This window comes from Dendropsophus ebraccatus, chromosome 5, assembly GCF_027789765.1.
Source record: "Dendropsophus ebraccatus isolate aDenEbr1 chromosome 5, aDenEbr1.pat, whole genome shotgun sequence".
Classification (NCBI taxonomy): domain Eukaryota; kingdom Metazoa; phylum Chordata; class Amphibia; order Anura; family Hylidae; genus Dendropsophus; species Dendropsophus ebraccatus.
Window position 1 is genome coordinate 135,690,554 of NC_091458.1, and position 19,868 is coordinate 135,710,421.

Below are 19,868 nucleotides of genomic sequence, written 5' to 3' on the forward strand. Positions count from 1 at the left end.
TAGCCGCTGTCCCGGGCTACACGCGGCACCCGGGATCGCAGCGGTTGTCAGCATTAGCAAATTTCCTTTACAGCTGCGGTCTTTTACAAAATAAACATCTGATGCTTACCTCTCTGCGCTCCCCTGGCCGTGTACTGGACTCTTCTCGGGAATGACAGTCCGCTGTCGCCCCTGAGACAAGTCCGTCTTAAAGGTGATGCATCTGCAGTCAGCTGAGGATGCCAGAGACCCCACCAGCAGGACACTTGGGGAGCCTGGACAGGTAGGCATAAAGGGGAAGATTTAATAAACATGGTGTAAAGTGAAACTGTCTCAGTTGCCCCTAGCAACCAATCAGATTTCACCTTTTCATTCCTTACAGACTCTGGAAAATGAAAGGTGGAATCTGATTGGTTGCTAGGGGCAACTGAGCCAGTTTCACTTCACACCATGTTTGATAAATCTCCCCCAAAATGCTTATTTTCTATAAGACCACAGCTATATAGGAAATATTTGTGAAAGCTGGACAACTCCTTTAATGTCTGTGGGACCCAGAAACAAAAGTGTATTATACTAGTTAAATGTTACCTGTGTAAGGCTGGCTTCACACTGCGTTTTCAGCATGCGTTTAACGGATCAGTTTTTTTTAACGGACAAAAAGTGTCTGCAATGTTTTTGTGTCCGTCAAAAAAAAAAAAATGGATCCGTTTTTTTTTTTTTTTTTATAATGGAAGTCAATGGAAAAATGTATGCACACAAATGCATCAGTTTTTTGCAAAACGATGTCCCTGCAGCCCTCGCTAAACGATTATCGGGCTGTGGAATAGGCCCAGTAAACGAGCGCCAATCTAGCAGATCTGGGCTCGTTTACACTGTTGATCGGGCCCGTGGAATAGGGCCCATAGCAGCTTAAAGAGCTGCAGGTGACTGTCCACAGGACTCAGGAGCGGCGCTACGGAGCACGGGAATATGTAAATATATTTATTTCCCCGTTCCCTCCTGGCTTTCTCACTTTTTTTTTTCAATTTCACTGGACTTTTCATTTAGGGTGCGTTCACATGTACAGGATCCGCAGCAGATTTGATGGCCCAGATTGGAAGGTACCACTTCCTGCAGGACATACAGCAGCTTATAAGTATTGGAAGACTTGAGATTTTTAAATAGAAGTAAATTACAAATCTATATAACTTTCTGAAACCGGTTGATTTAAAAGAAAAAGATTTTTGATGGAGTACCCCTTTAAGTACTACTTCTATAAGCCTGCATCATCCCAAAGCCAGGAATGAATCCTGTCACATTCCCTTTAAATGCACTTTTTGTCTTTGCTCAATGGTAGTTAAAAAAAAAAACCTGCCGGTGTGACTGCAGCCTGAAGCAAAGCTTTTCAGCAAGGATTTGCATCACTCTGATAAGTTTCCCAACACATGTAAATGCCGCCTCTCTCGTGACTCATGTAGGGACGAAAAAAAACCCTCATATACATCCTGTTACATTTCAAAGCACCAATGTCCACTTAGCACTCAGGCACCAAGAGGTAAATGCAGTGCTGACAGATCTGTGTCACAGCTAAAAGCACAGTAGTAGTCATTACCTATACAGACTGTAGCAGTGGGGGGCAATTACCCAGATTTGTGGTGTTAAACATCTATGAGCTATCAGAAAATGAGGGAACCTTGGCCCTCCAGCTGTTGCAAAACTACAACTCCCATCACGCCTGGACAGCCACAGGGTAGGGAACCTTGGCTCCTAAGCTCCAAAACTACAACTCTCATCATGCAAAAGCTTTGTCTGTCCAGGCATGATGGGAGTTGCAGTTTTGTAACAATTGGGGAGCCGAGGTTCCCTACCCCTGCTATAGATCTTCTAAACATTGGCAAGCACATTTTTTAAAGGGGTACCCCAGTGAAAATCTTTTTCTTTAAAATCAACTGGTGTCGGAAAGTTATATAGATTTGTAATTTACTTCTATTTAAAAATCTCAAGTCTTCCAGTACTTATCAGCTGCTGTATGTCCTGCAGGAAATGTTTTATTTTCAGTCTGACACAGTGCTCTCTGCTGACATCTCTGGCTGAGACAGGAACTGTCCAGAGCAGGAGTGTATCTATGGGGATTCATATAAAACCGAGACAGTCTGGGCCAGAGATGAGAGCAGTGTGTCTGGATGAAAATAAAACATTTCCTGCATGACATACAGCAGCTAATAAGTATGGGAAGACTTGAGAATTTTTAATAGAAGTAAATTACAATTAAAGGGGTTGTCCGGCGATAAAAAATTATTCACAGAATAACACACATTACAAAGTTATACAACTTTGTAATGTATGTTATGTCTGTGAATGGCCCCCCTTCCCCGTGTTTCCCCCCACCCACTCTAGACCCGGAAGTGTGGTGCATTAGACTCACCGCATCTCGTGTCGTCCACGGTCTCCGATCGTCAGCAGTGACGTCTTCTTCGGGAGGCCGGCGGATCTTCCCGAGTGCCGGCCACCCTCTGCAGCGTCATCCGAAGCTCAGCCGCGATTGGCTGAGCATAACTGTGCTCAGCCAATCGCGGCTGATGACGCGGCCACGTCATCAGCTGCTCAGCCGCGATTGGCTGAGCACAGTTATGCTCAGCCAATCGCGGCTGAGCTTCGGATGACGCTGCAGAGGGCGGCCGGCACTCGGGAAGATCCGCTGACCTCCCGAAGAAGACGTCACTGCTGAGGATCGGAGACCGTGGTCGGCACGTGACAGGTGATGTATAGCGCACCACACTTCCGGGTACACGGGTGGGGGTGGTGGGACACGGGGAAGGGGGCCATTCACAGACATAACATACATTACAAAGTTGTATAACTTTGTAATGTGTGTTATTCTGTGAATAATTTTTTATCGCCGGACAACCCCTTTAATATAACTTTCTGGCACCAGTTGATTTGAGAATAAAAAAAAAAAAAGAAAAAAAAACTTCACTGGACAACCCCTTTAATGGGGAAATTCCCAGCTCACAAAGCTTTCCCTTATCTGCAGGATAGGGAGCATTCAGATGGGAATACCCCTTGAAAACACAACTTTCATTTTAAGGCTGTGGTCTCACTATGTACAGGTGAGCAGAATTAACAGCCATAATTAATGTTAATCATTAATTCTGGACGTAGTTTAACGGTCACTAAAGAACAATTTAGTACGTAGTGGGAACAAAGCCCAACAGGAGTCTGTATATTTACGCTCCGCACAGCTAATGCAAGCTGTATACCGAGATGGTAGAAGCCCACAATGAGTCTATGAGTCCCTCCCTTTTAATCAACTAGAGTCAGAAAGTTTTGCAGATTTGTAATTGAATTTAAAAAAAAGTTACAAGTCTAGTACTTATCAGCTACTGCATGTCCTGCAGGAAGTATTCTTTCCAGCCTGACACAGTGCTCTCTGCTGCTACCTCTGTCTGATAGGAACTGTCCAGAGCAGATGTTTTCTATAGGGATTTGCTCCTGTTCTGAGCAGTACCTTACATGGACAGAAGTGGCAGCAGAGCACTGTCAGACTGGAAAGAATACTTTCTGCAAGACATACAGCTGATGAAGACTTGAGATTTTTAACAAAATCTCCAGTCTTCCAGTACTGCAATGGCACTGCATTTGTATAGGGGTATGTCAGATATAGAAAGTGTTTAAAGGGGGTTATCCAGCGCTACAAAAACATGCCCACTTTTCCCCCCCTCTCTTGGGTGGGGTTTCAAACTCACTTCCATTGAAGTAAATGGTGCTTTATTGCAAACCACATCGGAACTGGAGAATAGAGGGGGAAAAGTGGCCATATTTCTGTAGCGCTGTTAACCCCTTTAACTTGCCCATAGGCCAGGGGGTAGGGAACCTATTAGTTTAGTAACAGCTGGAGAGCCAACTCCCATCATGCCTGAACAGCCAAAGCTTTGGATGTCCAGGCATGATGGTAGATAAAGTTTTCCAACAGCTGGAGAGCCAAGGTTCCCTACCCCTGCCATAGGTTGTATCTTGTATTGCAATTGAATCCAAGCTGCAATGCCAGACTCTGCCCATATACAAGCATGGCGCTGTTTCAATGCCAAGGAAACTAAAATCAGGAGAGAACATGAGGATAGTTGTCTGTAGTCATTAACCCAAACCAAAATGGCTGATAACAGGGAAAATAGCAAGATCTATGGCAGGGATGGGGAACCTTGGCTCTTCAGCTGTTACAACACTACAACACCCATCATATGTGGGCAGGCAAAGCCGAGGCTGTCCATGCATGATGGGAGTTGTAGTTTTCCAACAGCTGGAGGGCCAAGGTTCCCTCCCCCTGATCTACGGGAAGGATAGACTCAGAAATAATGTGACCGACAACGATTTAAAGGGGGGATTAAAATTTATTCTTTTAAAATATCACAATGATTAAAAATAAACACAACTGAAGGAAATTTAGAAAAAAGTCACCACAGAACTAGACCATTAAAAAAAAGAAGTATTTACAGAAATGCACACATTCTCTCAAGTGACAGTCACAGCTCCCATCCTGAGGAAGAGTCCGCAACGCAGTGGGGTGACCCAGCTCAGTCCATGGATGATGCCCCCCTGGGATAGTCAGTGACTAGTGGGCACAGCAGTCTGTTACAGTCCACCTCGGCAGGACATGGAGTAAACACCTAATGAGGGCAGTGAATGTTATCATGGAGGGGTCTGTTCACACCCTGCGGCTGCTACACACGACCCGGGGCTGTGGTGAATGACAGGTGTAGAAAAGGGCTCAGCTCGGTACAGTCTGTGAGGGGAGCTCGGTGCTCGTTACTCCTCCTTCTGAGGCTCGGTGGGCGTCTCCGTACTGGGCACCGACTCGTCGCTCTGGGGGGTCTGCTCTGGAGGGGAGACCACCGGCTCAGGCTCGGGGGTGGGAGCGGCGGCGGCTTCCTCAGCCGGGGCAGCCGGCTCGGGGCTCTCGGCGGCGGCATTGTCACTGGTGCTGCTCTCCACAGGCTTGGCGGCGGCTTCCTCCTCCTCCGGCTTGGGGGCGGCAGCCGCCTCAGTAGTAGCAGCCGCAGCCTCTTCCCCGGCAGGGGGCGCCTCTGCAGCAGCTGCTGCGTCTTTTTTGGTCTTCCTGAAAGGCAGCTTGAGGTTTTTCTTGAAGGAGAATCGTTTCTTCTTCGCCTGCTTTCCCGGGGGCTCCTCGGGTTTCGCCTCCCCGTTAGCCGGTGGGGCTTGCTCGATCGTCTCGCCGGATCCCGCCTCCTCGGTGACCGGCTCTGCGGAGCCATTGGCGGCGGCTGTATCCCCATTGGTCTTTGGGACGGTATCGCCGTTGGCTTTCACGTGACCATTTTCCTGAAGAAAAAAAATAAAAAAAATTAGCGCTATTGATTAGCATAGAGCTCGCGTTATTATAGGACCCCCCCCCCCCTACGTATCCATGGAAACCAGCTGCGAAAATAACCACACCCCTCATAGATAACGGGGCTTAACGGGGCACCCCACCGAAAGCCGCTTCCATCGCCTCATACATAGATAAACCACTATTCACACACATTTATAACAGCACCAATCCCATTCATAGAGCTAAACAATGCAGCGTATGGTGCCCGGCATCCGCTTACCTGTTGTTCCGCGGTCTTACTAGCGGCGGTGTCCGCGCTCTGGTTCTTGGACTCGGTGCTGCCCATATCTGCCCGTTATTCACGTCTATACAACCGTAAGAAAATACCGCACGGCACCCGCCGGTCACATACACCCCACCGTATCCGCCTCTTGATTTGAGCCCTTAGCGCTCCTTTGTCTTTTATATAGCCGTGCAGGGGCACCGTCCAGCCAATCACAAGCCTCCTATCGGCAATGGAAGTGCGGGCGTAGCCAATCAGAAAGCAGAAGGGGGGCGAGGGCGAGGTCGTTGTGTAGCGGCAGGGAGCAGCGCTAACGTGATTTGGGGTAAATGGACCCTTGACTGGGATGGAGTGTCCCTTGTAAAAAAAAGAAAAAAAAAATCAGCGTGGAAAGGAGAAGACGGGATGTGGGGGAACGGAGAGTTTAGGACGGGAGTGTGGACGTGACGGGAGTGTGTGGAGACGGTGCGCACGGGGCTGCGAAGGGATTCAGAGAAAGGAGGGAGGGGGTAAATGGCGGCACGTATAGAGAGGATAGCGGCACAAGATGGTGACAGCTGAGGGGACACACTACACACCAATAGGTGCCGTGTGGTAAATTACTATGAGGGAGACGTCCCCAGCTGGTTATGTGCACAGTACATGGGTAATAATGTGGGGACACATGTCTATGGAGCTGGGGATCATAGGGAAGAGGAGGGGGTCACATCATAGGGAAGAGGAGGGGGGGTCATCATAGGGAAGAGGAGGGGGGGTCACATCATAGGGAAGAGGAGGGGGGGGGGTCATCATAGGGAAGAGGAGGGGGGGTCATCATAGGGAAGAGGAGGGGGGGTCACATCATAGGGAAGAGGAGGGGGGGGTCATCATAGGGAAGAGGAGGGGGGGTCATCATAGGGAAGAGAAGGGATTCACATCATAAGAAAGAGGAGGGGGCCACATCATAGGGAAGAGGAGGTCACATCATAAGGAGGGGGGGCATCATAGGGAAGAGGATGGAGGGGGGGCAACATCATAGGGAAGAGAAGGGATTCACATCATAAGGAAGAGGAGGGGGCCACATCATAGGGAAGAGAAGGGGGCCACATCATAGGGAAGAGGAGGGGGTCACATCATAGGGAAGAGGAGGTCACATCATGAGGAGGGGGGGGTCATAGGGAAGAGGATGGAGGGGGGGGCAACATCATAGGGAAGAGAAGGGATTCACATCACAAGGAAAAGGAGGGGGCCACATCATAGGGAAGAGAAGGGGGCCACATCATAGGGAAGAGGAGGGGGTCACATCATAGGGAAGAGGAGGGGGTCACATCATTGGGAAGAGGGGGTCACATCATAGGGAAGAGGAGGTCACATCATAGGGAAGAGGTGGGGGCCACATCATAGGGAAGATGATGGAGGGGGGGCAACATCATAAGGAAGAGGAGGGGGCCACATCATAGGGAAGAGGATGGGGGGGTCACATCATAGAGAAGAGGGGGTCACATCATAGGGATGAGGAGGGGGGTCACATCATAGGGAAGAGGAGGGGGCCACATCATAGGGAGGAGGAGAGGGCCACATCATAGGGATGAGGAGGGGGGTCACATCATAGGGAAGAGGAGGGGGCCACATCATAGGGAGGAGGAGGGGGGCACATCATAGGGAAGAATTGGGGGCCACATCATAGGGAGGAAGGGGCCACATCATAGGGAAGAGGAGGGGGCACATTCCAGGGGTCAGCATCTGAAGGGATGACAGGCATTCTTAGATAGTGGCCGCTTCCTGTCTCCGCTGTCTGTGGGACACATCATCTTCTCCATCCCGTCCGGCTCCCCGGGAAGAAGTTACCTGCTGGGAGACCACCGCCTTCTGTTATGCGGGACCACTGGTGCGGTGCTCAGGGGGACGCAATCACTCGGTCTACACGAAAAATCGTTAGATCGTTCGGAATGGAATGATAATTGTTTCGTGTAATGCTGTGTTTACACGAAGCGATAATTCGCCCAATCGATCGTTTAACGATTTCGAAGCAACTATTTGGTTTTTATAAAGATCAGTGTTTAGACGAATAAATCGTTAGAAAAATCATTATTGCGATAGTTTTTAAAATCGCTTAAGCCCATCTTTCACATAGGATGAATCAGTGAAACACGGTTTACACAAAGTGATGTGCGAATTTTTAACGAACGACGATTTGAGAACATGCTGAAAGATTAAAATGAACAATTTCTTGCTCGTCGCCTGATCGTTTGCTGTGTTTACACAGAACGATTATCGCTCAAATGCGATCGTTATAGCGAAAATTCGAACAATGATTCGGACAATGATTAAACGACCAACGAAAAATCATTGGTCGCTTGATAGAATTTTGACTTATTTCTAAATCATTGATCGTTTGCAAATTGTTCGCACGTCATGTAATGGTGCGTTTGCACAGAGCGATTTAGCTGACAGATTTTTGAAGCCAAAGCCAGGAATGGACTTGAAAAGAGGAAAAATCTCAGTCTTTCCTTTATGACCTGTTCTCTGTTTATAGTCTGGTCCTGGCTTTGGCTTCAAAAATCTGTTGATAAACCTCTCTGTGTAAACTCACCCTATGGCTATGTTCACATCACATTCTAAGCCCCACGTTAAGAATCAATGAAAAAAGCATGCTTACGTGGGGGCAGCCCCATTGACTTGAATGGGCAGGACGGAGTTATTTTGTAACTACGTTCTGTTCATTTGGCCGACATATGCTTCTGTTGTGCAGGACTCAAAAGTGTGGAAGTCATGCACCAAAGAAACATCCGTTGGGCAGATGGACAGAACGTAGTCACATAATGACTCAAGTCAATGGGGCCGTCGGCCGCACGCTGGGCTGCACATTAGCATCATTGTTTCATTGACTCCTGACGTGGTCATCGTCATCCTGTGCTATCCCCTGCACTATACTTTGGGTTTGTGGAATTTTTTTTATTTATTTATTTATTTTTTTCACAAAATGATATTCCATCAGGTGTTTTTCCTATAGGCTTCTCCATAGGAGCAATAATGCTTATAAAAAATTGGATAAAAATGCTTGAAATACAGAGTATTTGTACAGGTGTCTGCAAGAGCCATTCATGTAAATGGTGTTTGCAAAAATCTTTGCACATGCAACAAAAATATCCCTATTCAGACAAATAGAATTTTTTTTTTATGTAAAAAGAAAGACTTCGGGAATACACAGTACTATGCTGGAAAAGAGCATGGAGATCTGCCCCTGTTGTCCCATGGACTTTGTAATAGACTCTGCTATTATAGGGTTTGTAGATTCCCCTATGAATAAGTACAATGAGGAGCTCCAGTTTTCACAGAAGTTTAAGGGTACAAACACACACAGCAGATATGCAGCAGATTTGTTACTGTGTTCAGTTATTTAGATCTAATCTGCTGCGTATCTGCTGCGTATCGCAGCAGTAAATACGCAGCGTATAAGCCGTGTGTGTTTGTACCCTAAGGGTGCGTTCACACCTACAGGATCCGCAGCAGATCCGCAGCAGATTTGATCGTGCAGATTTGTTGCTGTGTTCAGTTATTTAAATGAAATCTGCTGCGGATCCGCAGCGGAAAATACGCTGCGGATCCAGTAAGTGTGAACGTACCCTTAAGGGAGTTTCTAATTTTATGTTAACGGGAATTGGTAGACATAACATCTGCGGGAGCCACACCTCTGATAAAGGAGCCTCAGAAATTAGGGGAAATTGAAAGGATTTTTCCATTTGGTCAGTCATTTCCCTAAATGAGAATATACTGGTGCACAGAGATACATGGCTACCCTTTTCCCGGGCTAATAGGGATTAGGGAATATGGGTGGATACGGTCACAATGCGACCTGACAGCTCGATAGGCAATGTGACATGGCGTTGTTGTGCAATTGGAAATTGCTGTCCAGCCTTAGACCTCCTGCACACACTCTTTGACAAATTCTTTTTTTTTTTTTTTTTTTTTTTTTTTAAGCAGGGAGAAAAAACCTATGGTGGTCTAATGACGAAAAATGCTACAAACTGGTGGAAAGAATATCACTACTACAGCATGCTGCTTTTTGTCTGAAAAAGAATTGCAGGTAAAGCATTTATTATTTTCTCTTAATGAATTCCAGCTAACATCTGGCGTGTAATTTTTTTCACTAAAAGCAATGCAATGCGTTTTCCAGAATGGCGCCATGTGTGAAATCGTCCTATCATGGTTTTGCGCTGTGGTAATTGGCCGCTCAGTTTTAACAGGTGAAACATGTGAAATAAAGGCTGCATTTACATGTTCCGTGTTCTCTCTGTAAAATGTGAGATGGGGACACTGCTTTAATGATCGTGCTATTTAAATGACACGGTCGCACATCAAATCTGCTGCAGATCCTGTACGTGTGAATGCACCCTCAGGGTAGCTTCACAGGTACCGTATCGCTGCGTATTTATTGCTGCGTGTTTGATGCGATTTTTACATGCGAGTTTTGATTTTCACATGATTTTACATGTAAAAATCGCACCAAACACTCAGCGATAAAAACGCAGCAAAAAATACGCAGCGATACGGTACGTGTGAAGGCACCCTCAAACAGTTTCCCCACTCCTGGCATGATATGAATATGCAGCCTTAAGATAGCTTAAAGGGAACCTGTCACCCCCCGTACCGGGGTGACAGGTTCCCGACCCCCCGTTAGAGACCCCTATACTTACCTCATCCCGCCGGGTCCCGCTTCTGGATTCGGTCGGGTCCCGGAGATCTCAGCCGCTGCAGCCCGGCGCGCGCGCTGAGAGATGAGTCCAACACCCATAGAGAATGACAGGAGAGTCCAGCGCTCCGTCATTCTCTATGAGCGTTGGACTCATCTGTCAGCGCGCGCGCCGGGCTGCAGCGGCTGAGATCTCCGAGACCCGACCGAATCCAGAAGCGGGACCCGGCGGGATGAGGTAAGTATAGGGGTCTCTAACGGTAGGTCGGGAGCCTGTCACCCCGGCACGGGGGGTGACAGGTTCCCTTTAACACGTACCGGATCGGCAGCAGATTTCATGCTGCGAATTTGCAGCGAAATCCGCTATGGATCCTGTAGTGTGAATGTAATGGGTCCCATACACGCAGCGGATATTGGACCCGGCCCCTTAACCCCTCCCCCCCGCCACCGGCCGCCCGCAGGCCCGAGCATTTATTACCTGCTTGGTGCCGCGGCTGTGTGTGACGCTCCCGACTCCCCATCAGACAATCAGGCAGCACTGATTGGCTGATGGGGAAGCCGGGAGCGTCACACACAGCCGCGGCACAGAGCAGGTAATGTATGCTCGGGACTGCGGCGGGGGGGGGGGGGGTGTTAAAGGGGCCGGTTCCCATACACGCAGTGGTTCGCTGTGTGTATGGGACCCATTCAGTTTCACACAACAGGATCCGCAGCGAATTTCGTTGCAAACTCGCAGCGTGAAATCCACTGTGGATCCGGTACGTGTGAAGCTACCCTTAGGATTCATTCACACATACAGGATCCGCAGCAGATTTGATGGTGAAGATTTGATACTGTGTTTAGTTATTTAGATCATATCCGCTGCGATATGGTGTGTGTGAAGCTACCCTAAATCAACCATCAGGGCCTTTTAATGCTGCGTTTACACAAAACGATAATTCGCCCAATCGATCGTTTAGCGATTTTGAAGCAACAGTTTGGTTTTTATAATGATGAGCGTTTAGACGAATAAATCGTTCGAAAATGTGTAAGAAAAATTGTTATTGTGATCGCTTAAGCCCATCTTTCACATAGGGTGAATCTTTGAAAGACCGTTTACACGAAGCGATCTGCGAATTTTAGCGAACTACGATTTGAGAACCTTTGTGAAAGATCAAAATGAACGATTTCTCGCTCGACGCTTGATTGTTCGCTGTGTTTACATCAGCCGATTATCACTCAAATGCGATCGTTATTGCAAAAATTTGAACGATAATCGCTCCGTGTAAACGCAACATTACACAGGCTGATTATCGACAACGAGCATTGCTAGAAAGGCTCATTTGGCTGATAATCCACCTGTGTAAAAGTGTCAGAAATCAGCTAAGGAGTAGGAAAACGCCCAATCTTCAGCTGATCACATCTTTTGAGCAGTCCTAAAAATATTTTTAGTGGCCGCACATCTCCCTATGTAAACATTAGACGTGCGTCCAATAGCAATGTGTTTAAATGGTCACACAAAAATACAGGAATCTTGTGCAGCCTAGTTGCTCAATTAATTGTGCTGTGTAAAGGCTCATTCACACGATCCGTGCCACGATCCGGATGAGGATCGCGGCCCTGATCCCCTAGCCGGAGCCCCCAATGCTGCCCGGCACGGATTCCCCCCCCTCCCAGCAGCAGAAATGACAGGAAAGCATGATGTGCTCTCCTGTCATCTCATCTACTACTGACCTATTCCCTGCACTGACCAGCTGCCCATGCACTCACCGGAAGTGGCCTGGACTACGCTGCCAGGAGAAAGCAGCGTAGTCCAGGCTTATTCTGGTAAACATGACGCCGGTCAGCGTGGGGAGTAGGTGAGTAGCAGATGAGATGACAGGAGAGCACTTCATGCTCTCCTGTCATCTATGCAGCCGGGCGGTGGGGGATGATCCGCACTAGGACATGTCCTATTTTTTCACGGTGCGGGTTGCTGCAACAGTGTGACTGTATGGTGATAATATGGTGGCAGTTCTATGATATGGTGGTAATATGGTGATAATATGGTAGGGGTAGATGTTTTTGTTCTATCCCTATTAGTGATGTTCTGGGGTCACTTCCCTACACTGAGCCCCCACAGATCTATGTACCGTATTTTTCGCTTTATAGGACGCGCCTTTTGATAAGACGCACCCCTGATTTTAGGGGGGAAAAATAGAAAGAAAAATATTTTGGTCATTTTGGTCACAGTTTGGAGATAGCAGCAGTGTGATTGGTGCCAATCCCCCCCATATAGTAGCCAGTGCCCCCATATAGTAGCCAATGCCCCCATATAGTGCCCCCATATAGTAGCCAATGCCCCCATACAGTGCCCCATATAGTAGCCAATGCCCCCATACAGTGCCCCCATATAGTAGCCAATGCCCCCATACAGTGCCCCCATATAGTAGCCAATGCCCCCATACAGTGCCCCCATATAGTAGCCGATGCCCCCATACAGTGCCCCCATATAGTAGCCGATGCCCCCATACAGTGCCCCCATATAGTAGCCAGTGCCCCCATATAGTAGCCAATGCCCCCATACAGTGCCCCCCATGGTAGCCAATGCCCCCATACAATGCCCGCCATGGTAGCCAATGCCCCCATATATTAGCCAATGCCCCCATACAGTGCCCCACATAGTAGCCAATCCCCCCTGCGACCAGAAAAACAACAAACAGGCTACTCACCTGTCCGTCGGCCCCAGCAGCTCCTCTCCCGACACTCTGGTCTCCCGTCATCCTCCGGCACAGGCAGCGGGGGACAGAGAGACTGCCGCTGCAGAACACTTCCGGGACACAGGCAGCTTCTCTGTACCCCACTGTCTGTACCCGGAGGATGACGGGAGACCGGAGTGTCGGGAGAGGAGCTGCTAGGGCCGGCGGAGAGGTGAGTAGGACAGCGATCCCTTCCGCCCGCCCAGCCGGCCCCCTCCATCGCCGCCTAGCCGATCAGGAGCCCAGGAGAGTGCTGCTCATTGCATTTTCCTGGGCTTCTGATCGGCTGTCAGCTGAGCTGGGATAGAAGGGGCGGGCTGGGCGGGCGGAGGGGGTCGCTCACTATGCATATGCATAGTGAGCGGCAAAAGAGGGGGCGGGCGGGACGGCTTCCTTGCGGTGCTCGATACTGCTGGGGAGCCGTCTTCGCTTTATAGGACGCACTTAGTTTTTCCTCCCACTTTGGGAGGAAAAAAAGTGCGTCTTATAAAGCGAAAAATACGGTATTCCTATATGCCACCATGCATCCAGTGTATAATGCACCTAGAACCCAACTACAACAGCTGCAAACACTACAACTCCCAGCATGTACTGACAGTCTGCAGCCCTCAGGATATGCTGGGAGTTGTAGTACAGTAAGGACCCAATCCTCTCATAACTTCCGCTATAGACAGATGTATTGCTGGACCTTCAGGGCCGATAGTTCTGACCCCCAGATTGCAGCCACCAGGAGCCTCTGCCCACAGGGTGTTCTAAGATTTGTCACAGATACAGATGAATCCAGGAAAGGACGGGGTCAGCATGTCGTGTCTCACTGGTTCTATATTGGTGGGCCCAAATGATCATTTCCTCTGGTGGGCTCCAGGTACCCCAGTCCGACACTGGCAGCATGGATCATGTGAATGGCCACATTCGCTTCAATGGGGCCTATAATTGTCCGTGGTTCAGGATCCGCGACCACAGACAATTTTTCGGGACATGTGAATAAGGCCTAAAGGTACTGCATTTGAGGCTACAGACGGCCAAAGATCAGATTGTGTAAAAGGAGCCTTAAACAACTTCCTGCAGGATCTACTGCTGGCTTTAGCTCAAAAATCTGCAGTGTGTAACCAGCTGAAACTGCCCCTCTGCTGCTGTATGTGAATACACCCTAAGGCTATGTTCACACAGTGTTGTTTTTTTAATCAAATACAGATGTAATTTAGCCTTCAAATGACAGACGTTTACAAATATGCCCCAAAACAACGTTGTGTGAACATAGCCTAAGGGCCCTGTTACATCAACAGATTATCTGACAGATTTTTGCAACCAAAGCCAGGAATGGACTATAAACAGAGAACAGGTAATAAAGGAAAGACTGAGATTTCTCCTCATTTCAAATCCATTCCTGGCTTTGGTTGTAAAAATCTGGCATATATCTGTTGGTGTAATAGGGCTCTAAAGCCGCCTTCACACAAACACACTGTGTCAAAGGCATTGCTCCGAGCCTCTGGTTTAGTTGCCAAATGGACCACAGCACAAAAGGAAAGGCCCCATTAACCTGGGGGGATCTGTTGGGTTTTCCGCGCATGCTTATGTACCGTACAGGAGTGTACTGGGACAAAAATAACGTTGCTTGCAGCATTTTTGTCTTGTAATTTCAAATGGACTCTGTGACCAAGGCTTCAAACACTGTGAACATAGCCTTAATGGTGTTTATCCAAAATAGCATCACATGCCTTCTACATGATTGTATTGCCTATAAATGAGAGCTGATTCCGTGTGCTTAGTGATTGGAATTACCCAGCGAAATTCCCAGAAATACCTTGTGCAGAAATCCTTTCAGTTTTACTTTCACATTGCAATTGGATAAGAGAGAACCAAAACCACGTGTTACAAACAACAGGGTGTGCAAATATTATTATACCAGCAGGTCATGCTCATGGCATCGTACATTACAGGGCATGCACAAGAGTTTGAGACAAATACTGTGACTCAGTATTTGCTCAGTAATTTGGTCAGCATTTTGCAACCAAAATCAGGAGTGGATTGAAAACAGAGAAAGGTTTATGTTCACACACAGTGTTGGAATTAAGTGGATGGCCGCCATTTAATGGCAAATAATTACCGTTGTTTTAAAATCGTTATTTGCCATGACATGGCGGCCATCCACTGAATTTCAGCAGTGTGCACACACACTGGTGGGTGGGGGTCCCATTGATCGTCCTCTCATCATTATCATTCTCTGTTTAGGGAATAAGCATGAATGGCTGGAATACCCCTTTAAGGCTAGGCCATCAACAATAAAGTCCTGGAAAAAACCTTTGAGCCTTTTTTGTACTTTCTTATGCCTCTGATTTCATACAAGGTAAAAAAAAAAAAACACCTAAAAAAACTTTGCAGCGTGTTACCTTATGCTTATTTTCCAACTGCTTAATAATATCGGGGGAGGTGGCTGTCTTGTAACAGAGATGGTCGCTAATAATGATCATTATTAGTGGCCTTCTATTTAAAGGCGTGCGGCAAAAACATTTTTTTTTCATATCAACTGGTTACAGATGATGTTATGTAGATTTGTTGTTTACTTAAATGAAAAAATCTTGTTTCCAGTACTTATCAGCTGCTGTATATCCTGCAGGAAGTGGTGTATTCTTTCCAGTCTGACACAGTGCTCTCTGCTGCCACCTCTGTCCGTGACAGGAGCTGTCCAAAGTAGAACAGGTTTTCTATTTGCATTTATTACTGCTCTAGACAGTTACTGACAGAGGTGGCAGCAGTAAGTACTCTGTCAGGATATATGCACACTGACCAATTCTCACGGATTCCGTGTCAAAATACACACGGAATCCCCTCAAACTTCCGCCCGCCTAAATGCAACATTGCTCCTTTTCATAGAGCAAAAAGGGCCTTCCGTCTGTCCGTGCACACTCTGTAAATTTTTCATCCGGAATCTGTGTTCCGCCCAAAGAATTGACATGTCAATTCTTTGGGCGGATTCCGCTAGAGGAATCCTATAGTAGTCAATGGGGTTTGAATTCTGTTAGAAATTCTGCTTGAAATCCGCTTACATTCTGCTCGATTTCCGCTCGGATTCTGCTCAAATTCAGCTCCTATTCTGCCAGAGCAGAATAGGCGAGGAATTTCAAGCAGAAAACCTTCTGCTTCAATTCCTCGAGAATTCCTCAGTGTGCATATAGGCCCCGTTCACACTGAGCAAGAACGGTAGAATTATATGGCGGAGCTGTCCGCCGGGGAATCTTACTGTGCTAAGTGTCCTGCTGTGAGTGAATGAGAGGGCGCGTGCACGTCTGCTTCCTCCCCTCTCCGCTCAAAGAAATGACATGTCACTTCTTTGAGCTGAGAGCAGAGGAGCGTGCGCCCTCTCATTCAGCTCCACCGCGGAATTCCGCCGTTCTTGCTCAGTGTGCTACAATGTACGAAGCCAAGGCTTCTGGCGTCCACACGTTGCTTACTTCCAGCACCGTAGCTTGTCCAAACAGCTGATCCGTGGGGGCGCTGGCTGCCGCAGATCAACTATTGATGGACAATCCACATGTCTTATTGTTTTTGTTTTGTATGTGTGAGTAAAGTCTGTTTTGCCAGGGTTTCTTTGAGATCCAAATGTATGCAAATATATGCCACCATTGACTTTTATTAGTAACTAATACCTCAGCTTTTTTTATTCATAGAGGTTTCCTGGTTAATAAAACCCTTATCTGACTGACCTTGCCCTATATTACCATCAAGAAATGTAGCCAGATGTTAAACCAAATTAAATGCCAAAAGCATGATATTGGCATACACTGTATCTGCCCCATAGAAGTCTATGGAGACCGTAGTAGATTGTAGTGTGAATAGTGCACAACGTTACACATCCGTCCATTGCTTGAACATACTTAAAATTTCCAATTGTCATTTTGACTTAGAAATAGTAATGTATTGCTCTTATTTTAACTTCCAAACATGTTTTTCTGTTTGAATATATATATATATATATATATATATATATATATATATATATATATATATATACAGTGGTGCCTTGGATTACGAGCATAATTGGTTCCAGGACTGTGCTTGTAATCCAAATCCACTCTTAAACCAAAGCAAATTTTCCCATAAGAAGTCATAGAGATGCAGACAATTGGTTCCACACCCCAAAAATAATGATTTATTATTCTGAATAACATGTAAAACAGATGAAACAAACATTCAGAAACAGCAGAATATGTAATATTATAAGTTACTGTACAGCAGGCATGTCCAAAGTCCGGCCGGAGGGCCATTTGCGGCCCGCGTTCCGAACTTTTACGGCCCCCCAGGTATCCAGCTTGCTATTATCTGCCTGTGTTATAAAGCATATAGCATGTAGCATGTAAAATGGTCGTCCCTCGCACATGTTCACTTCATCAAATTTGGCACTCTTCGAAAAAAGTTTGGACATGCCTGCTGTACAGTAATGGAGAGGATGGGAAACACAAGGGCGGACAGAGACTGCAGGGAGCATAAAGGAATGAGCAAGACAGATGTGGGCACATACATGCAGCACTCTGTCCGGGGAGAGAGGGGTTACATCTATGAAGAGATTACCCCCCCCAGTCCTGTCCCCTGATGTAAGCCCCAGCCTGAAGTGGATCTGCTATGATTTGGAAGGTGAGGGAGACTTCCTGGGTCAGAGTACAGTGCTATAGACCCCGCTATGCAGACCATGCCCCTCCTCCCCTCCCCCTCCCACCCAGTACAGGGAGCTCTTAAACCAAAGCAATGTTCTTAAACCAAGTCACAATTTTGAAAAACTGTGAGCTCTTAAACCAAAACGCTCTTAAACCAAGTTACTCTTAAACCAAGGTACCACTGTGTATATATATATATATATATATATATATATATATATACTGTATATATATATATATATATATACTGTATATATATATATATATACTATATATATATATATATATACTGTATGTGTATATATATATATATATATATATATACTGTATATATATATATATATAATTTATCTTTTACCTTACTTTACCTCCCTACTTTCACTTTGATGGTGATAAAATCCAGTGCTCCAGGGGTTTGTTTACCGTTAGCAGGGGTCTCGGGGAGGAACCATTTGCTCAGCATTACCATTTGACTAGATAGGGTCATTAGGTAAGTAACATCTGCCCAAAGGTATACCTACAATCTAATTATCACCTCTACCTTCCAGCTCAGGCTCGAAATTAGATTTAATGCTTATGTTAAACCTGATAATCTCTTAAACATGTTAGGTTGGGTCCACGCACTGTTTTTTTTCCCCATCTGATTAATTTTGGCCACTATGTAATGATAATGTCTGCATGGAAATGGCAAACCAGTTGTGTTCAATTGGCAATATTTGTTGCCTTTGTAATTGAAATTAGTGTGACTTGTTTAATTAGACTGTTTTAATTTTGATCCGTAATCTGTTCCGTGAAAAAAAAAAAAAAAGAGGACATATCCTAGTGCTGATTGTCATTGCGATACGGATTACCAATAGAAGTTTCTTGGATCTGTATTTTTTACTGACGTCACACCTGTGATGTCCATAACTTGGATCAAATCTAAGCAAACTAGTACTGTTCACATTTTACAGAAACAGAAATTTTACAAAAACACCTAAACCACAAAAAAAAAATTATTCACACATAAAGTCAAAAACACCAGAAAAAATGCAAACGCAGGAACAAAACACAATGCACCGCATTGGCGTTATTTTTTATTTACATATTTACCAAATATGTATGGTTATTTTTATATATTTATGTATAGTTATTTTTATATTTTAGTGGGGAGGGATCAGAATTTTTTCATTTAGGTTTTTTTTTTAGTATAAACAAAGCTTGTTTTTTTGTGGGATGAGCTGTAGTTTTTATTGGGGATTTTCTCAAGTAGATAAAATGCCTTTTTGGGGAGGGGGGGTAATGGAGAAAGAGCAATTCCAAGTTCACACTGCAAGGGGGGGATATTAACTTTTACAGAATAAAAAAAAAAAAAAAAAAATCCAAAATTATTTTTTTTGTAATTATTTTTTATCTTATTACTTTCTATTTCTATTTTTTTCCTAAACTTTTTTTAACGATTTTGATGCCTCAGGGCACCGATCTGCCTCACCCACCCACCCTTCCTAATGAATATTCCTTGGAACTCTGCAGTGATGAGCACCAGATTGACATAGCTGCCCCAATATATATAAGGGGGGGGGGGGAGAGGGCAGATCAGTGCACTGAGGGTTGTAGTCCCGCCCACAGTGCACCAAACCTCTTCATTTGCGCATTGAATAAAGTCTGAGGTTGAGGATCAAGGTAAGAAAATGAGAAATAAGGGAATTTACAGTAAGTTCGGGTTTGCACGAATCTGAACCTGATGCTTCTAACATCTAACATGTATGCAAGCCTCCCAACTCTGATGTCAGAAAAAGAATGATCAGGCATGTTAGATTACTAAATGCCCAATCATTCCGTTCTTGGGCAGAAAAGTGTTTGTACTTAAAGTTACAATACTATTAGTAGTGACAGTGTGAGATACCATACACTATGGTGACTGCAGTAACCGAGTGCCAAATTCAGAAGAGCACTGACACCCCCTCAATCAGGATATGCCATCAATTTTCAAAGCCCAGGAAACCCCTTTAAGGGTACATTCACATGTACCGTATCCACAGCGGATTTTACGGGGCAACGCACTTATTGGCTGAGTGCCAGGAGCCCCTGAAGCGATCCGGAGCAGGGACCCGGTAAAGTATGTACCCAGGGCCGCGGGGGCTGACTTTGACATCCCATTGAACTAAATGGGCAGGTATCCGCGGTCCGCTATGACCATCATTTAAAGACAAATGACTGCCCAATAAAAACGGCCGTCATTCTGTGTAAACATAGCCTATGTCACATTATTAACAGATTC

At 46.1% G+C, this 19,868-nt stretch overlaps 1 protein-coding gene and 1 long non-coding RNA gene across 4 annotated transcripts in view; one reads left to right on the plus strand and one right to left on the minus strand.

The window, feature by feature from the left end:
* Positions 1 to 4,326: 4,326 nt before the first annotated feature.
* Positions 4,327 to 5,770, minus strand: MARCKSL1 (MARCKS like 1). Its single transcript, XM_069971350.1, has 2 exons — positions 5,565 to 5,770; positions 4,327 to 5,295 (listed from the first exon to the last, which is right to left on the minus strand). Exons 1-2 carry the CDS (start codon positions 5,628 to 5,630, stop codon positions 4,762 to 4,764), a joined length of 600 nt encoding a protein of 199 aa, XP_069827451.1. The 5' UTR covers positions 5,631 to 5,770; the 3' UTR covers positions 4,327 to 4,761.
* Positions 5,369 to 19,868, plus strand: part of LOC138793068 (uncharacterized) — a 28,565-nt gene continuing 14,065 nt past the window's right edge. Inside the window, exons 1-2 of one of the 3 annotated variants that reach the window (XR_011363210.1) lie at positions 5,369 to 5,892; positions 9,528 to 9,633. This is a non-coding gene — a long non-coding RNA (uncharacterized lncRNA). The remainder of the gene's footprint in view (positions 5,893 to 9,527; positions 9,634 to 19,868) is intronic. The other 2 variants (XR_011363208.1, XR_011363209.1) reach the window with 2 other exon arrangements.